The sequence below is a fragment of the Cyanistes caeruleus genome, chromosome 5, assembly GCF_971803275.1.
Source record: "Cyanistes caeruleus chromosome 5, bCyaCae1.hap1.1, whole genome shotgun sequence".
In the NCBI taxonomy this organism is placed as follows: Eukaryota; Metazoa; Chordata; class Aves; order Passeriformes; family Paridae; genus Cyanistes; species Cyanistes caeruleus.
The window spans coordinates 42,338,696-42,352,274 of NC_141705.1; the positions used below are offsets into that span (position 1 = coordinate 42,338,696).

At 41.5% G+C, this 13,579-nt stretch overlaps 2 protein-coding genes across 6 annotated transcripts in view; one reads left to right on the forward strand and one right to left on the reverse strand.

Moving 5' to 3' along the window:
* On the reverse strand, nucleotides 1-12,416 carry FGB (fibrinogen beta chain). Of its 5 annotated transcripts, none has more exons than XM_086887975.1 (9): nucleotides 10,489-12,416; nucleotides 6,713-7,134; nucleotides 4,949-5,152; nucleotides 4,019-4,202; nucleotides 3,211-3,438; nucleotides 2,503-2,616; nucleotides 1,852-1,974; nucleotides 1,371-1,656; nucleotides 1-513 (listed from the first exon to the last, which is right to left on the reverse strand). In XM_086887975.1, the coding sequence occupies exons 2-9, from the start codon at nucleotides 6,785-6,787 to the stop codon at nucleotides 285-287; spliced, it is 1,443 nt and encodes a 480-aa protein (XP_086744101.1). In that variant the 5' UTR covers nucleotides 6,788-7,134; nucleotides 10,489-12,416; the 3' UTR covers nucleotides 1-284. The 5 variants fall into 5 exon arrangements, with proteins under 5 accessions (XP_086744101.1, XP_086744102.1, XP_023780620.1 ...); XM_086887976.1 differs by having other exon boundaries at nucleotides 11,998-12,114; XM_023924852.2 differs by having other exon boundaries at nucleotides 9,356-12,082.
* The window catches only part of PLRG1 (pleiotropic regulator 1), a 16,350-nt gene continuing 14,781 nt past the window's right edge, over nucleotides 12,011-13,579 (forward strand). The window contains exon 1 of the mRNA XM_086887972.1: nucleotides 12,011-12,185. Coding sequence (XP_086744098.1) covers nucleotides 12,177-12,185 — 9 coding nt within the window. The 5' untranslated portion in view covers nucleotides 12,011-12,176. The remainder of the gene's footprint in view (nucleotides 12,186-13,579) is intronic.

The following is a 13,579-nucleotide window of genomic DNA, read 5'->3' on the forward strand; positions in this document are numbered from 1 at the left end:
TTTGTAAAAGAGTGAAACAAGTTGGTTTTATTTTATCAATGTTATTCTATAATAGTTAATTCTGTCTTGTGCACAAATGAAAAATGGAAAAAATACACTTGTGAGTTATTTTCATCAGACAGATTTAGCTTTACATTTGACACAGCTTTTCACTTTAGGTCACAATACGGTTGTACGTACAATTTAGTTCTTGTATGTAAAGATAAGACCGAGTACCATGCTAAAAAGATAACCATGTACAAATACTAAAAGAAAATCCCTGATTCTGTAAATTTTTATAATGGTTACTGTGGAAAGTATGGCCGGATTTTCATGCTCATCTTCTTCATTGAATACCACGACCCTTTCCAGTTCATCCATACAACACCATCGTCTGTCCCATGTTTTGCCATGTCCCAGCTGTAGGCCCCTCCCCAGTAGTATCTGCCATTGGGGTTGGCTGAGTGGCAGCGGTTGTACCACCATCCACCACCATCTTGTTTGGAGCACTGTTTTCTTTGATCTAAAGTTAACCTGATGAAGGGGGAAAAAAAGAGGTGTTGAGAGTGACATCTGTAATATAGGCTAACAGATCAACAGAGTACATATACCGTAATAAATAAATTTAAATAAATGTAAGTCTTCTCTGAACTTTCTATAAAGGATTGACCATCACAAGTGTGTACTACCTGGTGCATTCAGAAAATAAAGCAGCGAAGAAAAACAAATCAAATTTTAGTTGCACCTCTTTGCAACTAAACTATCATTTTAGTTTACTGATTGATAACTATGGTTACTTGCAGTTCATAATGATAATTAAAATATCAATGAAGTTTAAAGAGAGAAAGCAATGAGAAATGTATGTCTTCTCCAACCTAAACAATTCCTTTATTCATGAATATGTAATCAGGTATTAAGCACAGATTAGAGATACTAAGTACTCTATTATGTACTTTACAACTGAGCTCCTGTCTTCTGAGTAGGCAGAACATTGCTTTTTAAATGGCCTGCCTCTTTCTTCAGGACCTATTATATTTTACTGGAGTGAGTACCAATATTCCTATTTAGTGTCCTTAGCACTGCTGCTGTCAGTCTCTGATCATGAACAGACTGCATCCAGATTTGCTGCTTTTTCTTCAGTAAGTCATTCATGGAATCAATAAAATTCAGTGTGCTTGCTTCTGACTTGGTTGTGGATTGTCACTAACCTAATATATACTTCTTCCTGTCCTTGGCTATGCCAAGAGAACTGCACAGACATTTAGCTGGTAACTTGACAGGATATAACATATTTTGACATACTACAAATGCCATGAAAACTAATGGCAAATTACACAACTATTCTATATTCAGCTCTGTTTTTATTTTAAATGGCTGGTGCAAGTACATACCATCCATCATTGTCTCTGTCATAAGTACTGAAGTACATGCCATTGTGAATTGTCATTGTCCTGTTTTCTCCATGCAATTGGGAAGCTCCGTCCATCAGCGCGTTGCCTGCAGTGCCTTTGTAGTTACTAACTGAAAGCTGATACTTGTTTCCTTCATTCTGTATGGTGAAACCTCCATAATGAGCCGATACTTTATCACCATTCCAGTCCTCCATTTCAATTAAAACTTCAGTGGGCCCTATTTTGGTAAGCTGGCTGATCTTGTCATTTCCAAGCCAATATTCACCTGAGAAGCAACAAGTGAGATTTCTGTGAAACAGACTTCACAATATATTTCAAGTATTCACAATATACTTTATTATTTGCCTATAGGTCTGCTGGAGCACATTAGTTAATTTTGAAAAAATCTAAGAGCCTCAAAAGATAGGAAAAAATGGTTTCAGTAAGGACAGCTCTTTGCATTTTATGCTCAGTGTTTTACCTGGTGTATCACAGTAGTTCTTCCCTCCACTCTTTGCAACATTTCCAAATCCTTTTTTATACTGATCCCATACTCTTCCAAAATTAACACTGCCGTCCTGGCGGTTCTGAATCAAAGTCCAGCCTGCAGGAGCAAGAGTATTTAGATTAAATTACCAGTACAAAAGGAGCATTAAACATTAAGATACAGTCTTTTTCACTTCAGGACCAGAGGAGCATAGGCCTTCCTTGCAGCAAGTCCTTCACTGCTTTTGAGCTCAGTTTTGCCACTTTTGCTCACACTTAAGTAGAACCTTGCTTCATAAGGAAAGGTGGAAAAAGCAGAACTTGAAGGACAGCCCTGGTCTTTTGTCAAGTGCTTTGGAGAAGGGTAAGAAATGAGCCAGGTTGTCCTGGTCTGACCACCTATGCACCATCCATGATGGTAACATACATACACAATTTATTTCCAGTTTCACAATAGAAGTATCCTATTCTCCATCAGCAGATGACCTCAACAAGACTTCCCTGAATGAGTCAATCAGATTTAATTATCAAGTAATTACAAAAGGTATAATTTCATATTTCTTTGTATAAAATATAAATTACTAATATGATTTATTGGTAGCATTTATAAATTAATATTATGACAACATAGCTATTTCACACTAACCTCCATTATCTGTTTCCATGTCACAGTATACTCTGTATGGCTTGACGAAAGGATCTGGCTGGATGAGGTACATTTCAGATGTCTCGCCTCCCTTTCTGATGATATCCTCACATTCTGCAAGAATAAAACAGAAACTGTTACTGAAAGATATGCGAACTTCAAGTCTTCTTATCTTTTGGTTTGCTGTTATACAGGGACAGTTTTAAATATCTGTAGATAGTATTTTACTTTCATCTTGATTTCTGTAATACATCAAGTGAAAGAATCATGGAAGAAATACTGCACCGTGCAGCTTTTCCAAAGAGGAATTTCTGAAACTTCAAACTAAGTGATACAACACTGTATACCTTACAGTGACTTCTTGAACTAGACAAGCTTGTGAAAGAAGCTTTCAAAAAAGCTTTTTCCTCGACTGAAAAAAAATCAAGAGTACAACTATGATAGTCACATAAGTATCACCTCTACCATACAAAACCCCTGAAGCACATATTTCTCTAAAATGTTACTGGATCACTCACGAAGACTGATAGTGGATAGATCTTTGGTCTGACCAGTAGAGTGATCCAGAAAAGAATTTTATTTTTTTTATCTAGAATCACTTTCCATCTTTCCCAATACCCTAATCAATTGTACAGGCTTCAGATGCATCCATCAGTTTGAACAGTGACATAAATGGGAGAAAAGATGTCATTATAGCTGAATGAGTACCTTTGCCTGAAACCACAGGAATATTGCAGGAAACTGTACATGGGGAACGGCAGTAGTCCACCTGAGTTGCAATGGCATTTTCCAGTTTTTGTATCTTTTTATGTAAAGAATCCACAACTGCACGAAGGACTCTGAGGCTGGATGGGATGTTATTGTCCAGATTATCCTTTATATAATTATAGTGCAATTCTACTTCTGTGTTGTACTGAGAAAGTAAATCATCATTGTCTAGAAAAGCATAGGGATGAAAAGCAGATTAGTTTTCAACGTATTTCCCAGTTCAGAAATGATGAAGAGCAATTTGTAAGTACAATTTGAGATGCCACTAGGAAGGAAGGCAGGAAGGGCATTTCTTTTCCTTACTTTTCTACAGTGTGCAAAAACTATGCAGATACTATCAGGAAAGTGGTACATGTGTACTGTTGTTTCTTTGCTAGCTAATAGATTTACCAGTGGTGCTTTACTCTGCCAAAAAGCAGTAATTCCCTTCTTTCTGGGGAGCTATGGTGTCAATCCAGAGGCTGGTCATAAATGGATTGGATGGACATACAAAAACAGGTAAGGGGAACACATGAATGATGTACGTTTAGAGACCTCATATGAGTCTTGGCTTAATATGAGATCCATTCCTTTGCCTCTCTCAAAGGATGTTTTTTAAGATTTAAGAGGTCACACTCACAGAACCCTGCTTTGCTAGATATTCCATGGTAGTTTTAATTTTTTTAAGAAGTCTCACTAACAAGTAACTGTAGGAATGCCAATAAAACTGCAATACCATTTACACTCATAGTTCATAGAAATAGCATACCTTTTCTTTGTTTTTGCCTCTTTACCAATTTATCTTCTAGAATGGTCACATATTCATAGAAAGTTGAGGAGCTCTCCGAAAGTGTGTTCACTTTAACTTTTAGATCACTAATAACAGCTTTCATATTTTTTTCCTGTTTTAACAGTGTAGTTCGCAGCTCACATCCAGTTGGACATGTCACTCCCTTAAAGAAAGGAGGAAAAAGGGCTGTGAATAAAAGCAAACAAGTCCTAGTCCCATCAGTGAACAAGCATACCTTTGAACACAGCAAAGAGTTTGTAATGGGAGAACAGGAATTTCAGAATCTAAATAAACTTTAACAAACATCATTTGTTGGCAACTTCCACACTCAAACTTGTTCCCAGTCACTAAGATGCCTCTCAGCATTGTTACAGCTTGTGTTTTCCAGCAGGAATCATGGCAGAGACAGTGTGATAGACTGCTGCAAGGCAGCAAAGGGTGTGCTGGATGTCAGCATGCTGGTATGCTGTCCCATAAGAGCTGCAGCAATGACTGAGGGTAGACTAGACCTACATTTTGAAACTAATTTTAAGAACAACATGGGAGGCTGGGGTTTTTTTTGGTCCCTAGGGTTCCTTAAGATTGCCTGAAGCTGAATCCAGCACTTCTGCAGAGGTTTTTCCTGTCCTTAATAGTTAACTGTGCAAACCCAGGTGGAAAGCACAGTCCTTTCCTGGTTTACGGTTCAACTCTCATCTCCCCATCTTTGCTGTAGGCTGACTATGCCACCAATCCCATGGCCTCGTTACCCTTCTGAATGCAGTCCTAGAAAACCCAAGCAAAGTGAGGAAAAGCTGGACTGCTTTAAATGAATGACCATCCTTTATTTGGCAAGGAAAACTCTGGTGTTGGGCGTACTAGAGGGAAAGAACAGTATGTCACAAGCTGTCTCAACAGCCAGACACCTACCAGCTCCTCCAGCACGTGCTTGCAGCCTCCAGCGTCAGGATAGACGGTCTGTTCCTTCTTGTCCGCTGTCTTCCCCCGCTTTGGGGGCCGGGCCCGGTATCCAGTCCCGCTGATGGGAGGTGCCACAGCTGGGAGTGTGGGCACCATTTCACGCCTTTTGTCCACAGGTCGGTGGCCCCGAATGTCCAGCGCAGGGCCGTCATCCTGCATAGCCAAGGGGAGATGAAACTCTCTGAACCTGGGACTGCTGTTGCAAAACAGGGTGCACAGGGTGGAGGCATCCATTCAGCACTCTTTAGTATTTTAAACAGCAAGGAAGACCAGGGAATGGAATGAAAAAGCCATAATGGAAATATACTGACATTACATAAAAGTAATTGCTACCCCCTCTCTTGTAGGAATAGTCACTCTTCATATCTAGATATAGATATACTAAAAAGTCTTGAAAAAACTTAAAAAGTCTTCAAAGAAAACAAAGTAAAACAATAGTTCAATAGCCAATTTTGACCAAAGAATAAATCTTACATAGTTCAGAGCTGCTAAGCACCATGAAACTTGAAGTAGTAGACTACAAAAAAAAAGTAATTACACATCCTTGGGGCTAAGAAGCATATTGAGGAGCACTTTTTCAGTGTCCCAGTGTTTTATTGGGCTCCAGGAATATTTTTCAGGTCTCAGAAAATCAGGCCACAGTCAAATACATCATTAGGTCTCGAGCCACATACAAGCTGTTAACCGGTGAAATTAGGAAAACCATTTAATAACATCTCTCAGATTAGGTTTGTAGAGGTCTCTCTGATGCATACATTCCCCAAAACCTGCCAGAAATGGCCAAGTCTAAGAGACTGAGCAAGGAAAACAGGCCTGGTCCCTAAGCATATTTTCAAAAAAAACATTTTAATTAATAGTTGTTTGAGCTACTGAATCAAAACCTACAGCCATTTCTAATCCCACCCAGATTTAGCTCCAAATAACAAACATTTGAAAGGATCCAGCATCAGAGGCTTCATGTAGTTTTAAAAATAAGCAGCATACAAATTACAGAATTGCTGAAAATGATTTAACACGTTAGTGTTACCAGTAGTCAATGTGCAGACACACGTGCTTAGATTGTCAGAAAGTCTGATACCAAACCAATTTAATTTTTTACAAGGATTTTCAAACTATAAAAAAGTGTATCAAAATTCTAAATTGTTTCCAAAAAATAATTTTACTTATACAAATATATTAATATACTAAATTTATACTAATTTTATATTTATTCTCATTGCTTTTCCTTCTGTTTAGCAATTGTTACCTCTTAATTTCCAATGTTAAGCTGTATGACCTGGTAGTTTGCTTGGTTTTGGGTTTTTTAATGTCTACTGACTATCCAGAAAAGTTTCTACTATCTCTGAGATAGGATATGATTAATTACACATTCCTACTCCTTTATACCTAGTACTAATTGTCTGTAACATCATATGTCAACATTGCTACATTAGTATCCTTAAATTATTCAGCTAAATAACTAATCTTACCATCAAACATTCTTCATTCCCTACAGAAAAAGAAATAGGAAGAAAATATATCCAAACTCAGAAAATAAGCGGAAATATTTTAAATATTTTAAATATTTAAATATTTCAAGCAGAAAAAGAAAATGCACTGGATTATCTTTTCCCACAACTTCTAATTTAGCTAACTTAAATAAGCTGAGTAAGGCATGCATGCAATTAAATTAATTATTAATGACTAACTATTAATCAATATCAGTATTACAACCTCTTCGTCATAGTCAAGAGATCCCTGGGACTGAACAGAGGAAACACAGAGCAGGAGCAACAGGAGAAGTTTCATGGTGCTGGCTTGCTTGAGCAGCTCAGTGGTCTTCTCTTTTCATCAGCTCTGACAGGGAGAGGTCTCCTCTGTTCTTTTATATATATGCAGCAGCACTAATTTCCAGCTTCACAGTGATAGGATCAACCCTTCTGAGCAATCAGAGTTTCTCTGTTAATATTCAACTCTTCACTCTGTGCCTGAATACATCAGTTGTTGAGCAATTCCTCTGGACAACTCTTATCTCTGAGTCCCAGAGACCTCTGTTGATGCTGGCATCGAATACATGTTCAGATCCTTAAAAGTACCTCCTGCTCAGATTACACAAGGTTACCATTTTCTCAAAAATCACAAGTGTTTTAAAACAGCTGAAAAGGTGAATAGCCAAAGGGGGGGGGGAAAAAATAAATAAATTGTTAGGTGTCATGTTGTGATGGCTCCTTTTTATTTTCTATGCTGAAAATGGGAATGTTTCAGAAATATTAAATGTGAAGACAACTCACATCATGCAGATTTCTGCATTTTTCTAAATAGTTTGGTGGTGCCTAATAGGTATGCAAATCTTTGCACCTTATAACGTAACAGTGAAAAGAAAAGGCTATATTATATTCATTACATTAATAATTTTGAATAAAATAAATGTTTTGATTTATTAAAGATCAGATGAATACTGTAAGGATAAGCCAATATTATTCCACTAATATAGCCTTGGGATATTGTAAATGAACTAAAATAATTCAATATTACATATTAAGTTTCTGGTTTTCTGGTTTAATACAATTTTTTACAATTTAGTACAATTTAATAAAATACAGCATGAAGTTACTTGAAATTGTAGTGATATACTCAAACATACTTTCTAATGTTTTATAGGAAGTTGCATATCACTGCTCTCATAAAAGCAGTTTTAACATTTCAGTGTGTTTATATCCTGTGATTTTCTTGGGCATTATAAATGACCATAATGTACTGAATTAAATTATATGTGCCAAATGGGAGCCAGCACACTTTTTTGAAGTCATTCATACCGATGTCTGAACCCAGGAAGGGATGCAAACTGTGGTCTGAGCTCCCATTTCAAAGACAAACTTGATGGAGGGGAGGATTTTATGGGAAGCAAAGCTAAGAACAGCCAAAATTGCTAGATCTAGGCCTTTTTCCTGTATTTCTGCTGTTGTCAGAATTCTAGTAAACTATGGAGATTCACAAAATATGAAAACTGTTTAACCTGACTGGCTTAATTATTAAACAGTTTAGCCCCAAATCAGCCATGGCTCAATGTGCTAAAACTCTACTGAATTGGATCTCCTACATGAGGACGTCACCAAGACTACTGAATTTGGAAGAACACAAACCTCTCCTTACAGACATTAAAGAAATCTGTCCAAAGCCAAAACTGACATCATTAACAAGATATTTCCACTTATGGATGCTAGCCAAGATGTTATCATTTATTCTGGCAATATCCTAACTTTTAATACAGTTTTCCCTCCATGTACCTCTGAGGGAAGTTCAGCCACCCTCATCTTACATATGCAAGGGACATAGTCACCTTGAACCTTTGCCAGGGCTCACGAGTAGCTTGTGGTACAAACAAGGTCTCACTATTCCTGAGCTAGAAACTCAAATTATCACAGCTCGGTTCACACAAATCCTAATTAAATATTAATAATATCAAGTGATATTTGTGCTAAATCTGTTTTGAAACCATTAGCATGTTCTGCAGTAATTTATGGTGCCCCTCAGGCATTAAGCTTTCTTTAACTCCTGATGAAGAGCCCTGGTTGTCTGTGCAGAGGCTGTGGGAGACTGGATGACGAGGGTTGGCACAGGAGCCACCAAGCCAACTGCAGAGTCCCAGCACGGGATATCCCCAAGCTTATTCTGCCTTCAGATGGGATTTCCCCTTTGAAACTCAGCCTTCGACCTTCCCAGCTCTAGCACTTTTCATTGGCTTCCCCTAGAAAGTGGGTGGCTGTGTGTCCCCGAGGATTCTCCATGAGCAACACGTGTATGTCACACCCCAGCAGGCTGGCGGCCACATGCCAAATGACCAGATGCCTCAGGGCAGGGATCGTGTGACTGTCCATCTGGTAAGCAAGGGCCTTGTCTGCACTGCAGAGGTTGTGCCTGGAGACTTTTATCAAAAAAATGGTCCAAATTTGGAATGGCATACAGAGGAGTCCATCCTGGCAAACATACGCACATACGGAAAAGTATTTCGGCAGCAGAAGTTAATCTCCATTAGCATCTTGGTTATGAGATGTGATTTTATTCATGCTTGAACCGTTACAGTCAGGTCAAGACTTTATCAGGATTGAATAAAGCCTTATGAAGAACAAACACTATAGCTTAAATTGCTTCTAAAAATGGTATCAAAGAAGCTCCCTCTTCAAAACAGAACAACCTGTGTCTCCTCCTTCATACCCCACTCCTCCAACTCATGTGGCTAATGAGAAGGTGTTCCCAGAGCTAGTGTGGTGGTGATACCACAGCACACCTACTAGAAACTGCAATAATACTCCATGGACCTGTTGGTGTTCCAGGACACGCTTCTGTACAGTATTTTTGTACTAAAAAGGCACTTACTGGCAGAGGCGTATGTGTGTTTTGAGGAACGACTGTTTGCTCGCTGCCCTGGTATTTGTTGTGCTGGCAGTGATGCAACCCTCTTTACACAAACCTCCTGTTCCCAGGTGAGTCGAGATCACCAGATCACAGATCTTCAGAGCTGAATGTATCCCCCATTGAGGCCTAGGGTACAGAACCTTCTTGGCTTACATTGAGCTATAGCATTTCAATTTAAAAATAGCTGTTGATTTAGAAATGTCCTTTTAAACCAGTAGTGTTGTAATAGTGTCATCCTATGAAAATTATATTGTAAACTTAAACGTTCACCTCTGCTGAGATGAACATACTTTTTTCTTATTTGCTTTTACTGGTAGCAAATACTACTTCAAAGGTTTCTTGTAAATGATAATTAATGCTAACTCCATGTTCTGGGAGCAACATTAATGAGTGGGCTATTTACTTTGGCTTCAATGTAACACTAAAAAGTTCATCCAATTTTCTAGTAACCTTCTATGAAATAGTGCTTATTAAAAAATAGTTAGCTATTTCCACAATTGCAGCTGTAACTGACATGCAAGAACACACCAAGAAGCCATATGTAACAGGGAAAATTAATGAAGTGCATATTCTTATTAAAAAAAGATTGAATTTGTCCTCTAACTGGATTCTGAAATCTCTGAAAATATTAATTTGTCCTCTGAGTTTCCAAAGCATTACAAGGATAATGGGAAACAAGTTCAGATTATAAATTTCTGAGGGGAATGTTTATGTCTAAAAAAAATTTGAAAACTACAGCAACTTCAGGGCCATGTGAATACTATAACAGTAATAACAAGCACAGAAAAGTTTTCTTTGTAAATATAATTTTTGTTTTGTTTTGCTATGAGAGTGCATATTTCAAATTTGGTTTCCCTTTAAAAGGCAGTGGAAATAAGTCCGTTGTCTTTCAACAGAAAATAGGAAGGAAACAACTCTATAGACTGCCAGAGACTGCCTTTAAACCATTTCCACGTATCAAATGCACCAGTCAACTGAATGATCAAACTGGCACATGCTACTCTGCATGCAACCTTAACAAAGAAAGATAGACCTGTTTGAAATCTCTAGCCCTCCTCAAGTTTCCTTTCAAATGTTTGTATCTTCAGTCTGACCTCATCAGCCCAAGAGGATGTAAGAAACTTGCTCCATCTTGACACACTACCCTGTGGAGTTTGTATTTCAGGTTGCACTTTAAGCAAGGACAGACAATGCTGTGCTGATCTTTACGGGAAACTCTGAAATCCAGCTGGGATTGCCAGTGTCACCAGAGGGAATACCAAAATAGGCTGACCTGTTGAACATGGAATCTGGCTGCCTTGGCTGAAAGGTGAGCTGGCAAAGTTCTCCACCGTTACTGACACAATCTAATTGGCATCTCTTCCCCACCTCTACCTAGAACGGGAGCTGGGGCTCAAAACCACTTCAAGCACGTTTCCATCATTGTATCCTAAATTACTAAATACAAACCATAAGTGACCCACCAGCTGCAGAAAAGACACTGTATTTATGTCAAGCAGCCAAGCTGTATACCAGAAATAATCCCAGACTAACACTGTCCTGTAGGTAATAAAGACAGCAGGTTTGAGCCAGCTATGTTGCATTGAATTATTTCTAGCTCAGATCGTTTTGTAAACTGTTCACAGCTCAGGCATGCAGGCAAGCAGAGAGAGTGGCTGGTTTAGTAGTAAAGAAGAGCGTCACGATGGAGTGGCTCAAAAGATGAGTTTGCCAAATCCCAGCTACTGCACAGGCGGACAAGATTTCCCAGAATTAAGAGCAGATGAGTGTATGTGGAGAAAGTAGGTGCCTATCTGAAATTTGCATTTGGTTATTCTGCGCATGAATTGAAGTGAAATATCACATGGAGTACCAGGGTACATTTGGAAGAGAATTACAACCTCTGCCCTTTCACAACCAGCACTTTGCCACGAAGTGCAGGGGTTGACAGCTCGTTCGTTCACACGTTTCACTTTCCATCGAAATTAGGTCCTTGGAGCCAAACTCTTCCCAAATGATCAGCTATAATGGCTAACATCCAATATCACCTCGGTTCAGAATTGCGTTGCTTTACCCTCGAGAACTCACGAGGAAAGCGGTACTTGACACCTGTAGCTGCAGGGCCCAGGACAGCTGCCAAGGGCGATGGTTTCAGAACCAAGGCGGGAGCGCCCAGCTCACGCTCAGTCCCTCCGGCTGAGGCGGCGCCGCTCCCGCAGCGGCACAGCGCCCTCTGCCGGCCGCTGCCAGGGACAGCCTGCCCTCAGGGCCGGGACAGCCACCCGCAGCGCCGCGGGATGGCTCGGGCTGCAGGGAGCGCAGTGGGGCCATCGGCTCCCACCTGCCGGATCAAGCACGTCTAAGCCCGAGCACGCGGCACAGGGTTATGTCCAGAGGGTATCTCCAGTGAGGGAGACTCCGCAGCCTCTCTGGGCAGCCTGTGCCGGTGCCGGTGCACGATCATCTGCACAGTAAAGAAGTTCTTGTTCAGGTAGAACATCTGTGCATCAGATTCTGCCCACTGCATCTTGTCCTACCGCTTGGCACCACCAAGCGGAGCCTGACTCTATTCTCTCGGCACCACTCCTTTATATATTTGTACATATTGATGAAATGACTCGCACCGCCTGCTCCGGCAGCTCCAGCGGGGCTCGAACCCGTGGTCGCCCGTACACCGAGTAGAGGCCCGTCCCTCCGTTTTAGCGCCTCTGTCCATTTCCCTCGTGCGTCACTTCTGGTGCGGCGCGGGAAGGCGCCGGAAGTGGTTCCATAGTGGCCGCGGCGGGGGGAGTTCGGCGGCGCCATGGCGGAGGTGAGGGACGGGGGAGCGCATCCACTCTATCACGCCATTGAGGCGCCCCGGGCGGGACCAGGGAGCGGGGCCGGGTCAGTGGGGCCGGGCGGGAGAAGCGCCGCTCCGCACCCGGCCACCCTCGCTGTCCCCTGGGTGGGAAAGGCCGCTGTAGGGATGGACCCTGGCGGCCTTTCCATCTGAGCAGCCCCCGCCCGGTCCGGCCCGGGGACAGCGAGGTGCCCGCAGGACGCAGCGGGTGCGAGTCATCGGAGTGTACGTGTCTGAGGCGGGAGTGAGCAGCGGGCAGCGGGTTTACTCTGCCAGACTTGTGCCGAATGCGAAATTGGTGCAGGGGAGGCATCATGCTAAGCATCGCTAGCCTGTCAAGAGAGGGGGTTGTCCCGCTCTGCTCTGCTCTGGGGCGGCCTCACCTCGAGTGCTGGGTGTTGTTTTGGATGCCACAACATCAGAAAAGGGTATAAAGGATATGGAGATGAGTACTCGAGGGAAAACGTTCGGAGGAATGGATGAGGTCACTTGCCATGTTCAGCCTGGAGAAGAGAGTGAAGGGAAACCTCATTTCAGCTTGCAGCTTCCTCGTGAGGGGGAAGCAGAGGAGCAGGCTCTGATCTCTGTAGTGAGCAGTGACAGGATCCGAGAGAATGGCCTGAAGTTGTGTCAGGGGAAGTTTAGGTTTAATATTAGAAAAATGTTCTTCAGCCAGACGGTGGTTGGGTGCGAGAACAGGCTCCCCAGGGAAGTGGTCACAGTACCAAGCCTGACAGAATTCCGTGAATGTTTGGACAGTGCTTTTGGGCACAGGGTGTGACTCTTGAGATGTCTTGTGCAGGGCCTGGAGTTGGACTTGATGATCCTTGTAAGCCACTTCCAACTCAGCAGGTTCTGTGATTGTGGGGAAGTGATGCTGTGGTCTTTGACCACCGGAGAGCTACTGACTCTGCTAGCCCATAAAGGAAACACCAGCTTTATTTTGTGAGGGTTTCGGAGTACAGCTGTGGAGAAGGCCAGTGGTTTTATAGGTTGTAGAATCTTTACTGTGGGGTGAATATCATGCACCTCTGAAAGCATGTGGGGGTGCCAGGGTTATAGAAGAAAGTGCAACGACTGCTGCCCAGTGCAACACTATGAACTGTTTTCTTACAGAAAAGCATCTGTCAGAAATTACTGGCAGAAGCTTCTTCCCAGCTGGGGAGAGATGGTGTTACCTACTCCTCCATTTGTGGTGTCAGCAGCTGCTGCTGTTGCGTGGTAATTAGCCATGTTAACATGAAGCGGTACTGCACACAGAAATTTGTGATTGCCCGTGGTTTTTTTACAGTGGTGGGGAAGGAAAATTTACAGGTGGTTTTTTTTTTCCAAATTGAGGTCTTTATTGCTTACACATAAAAACA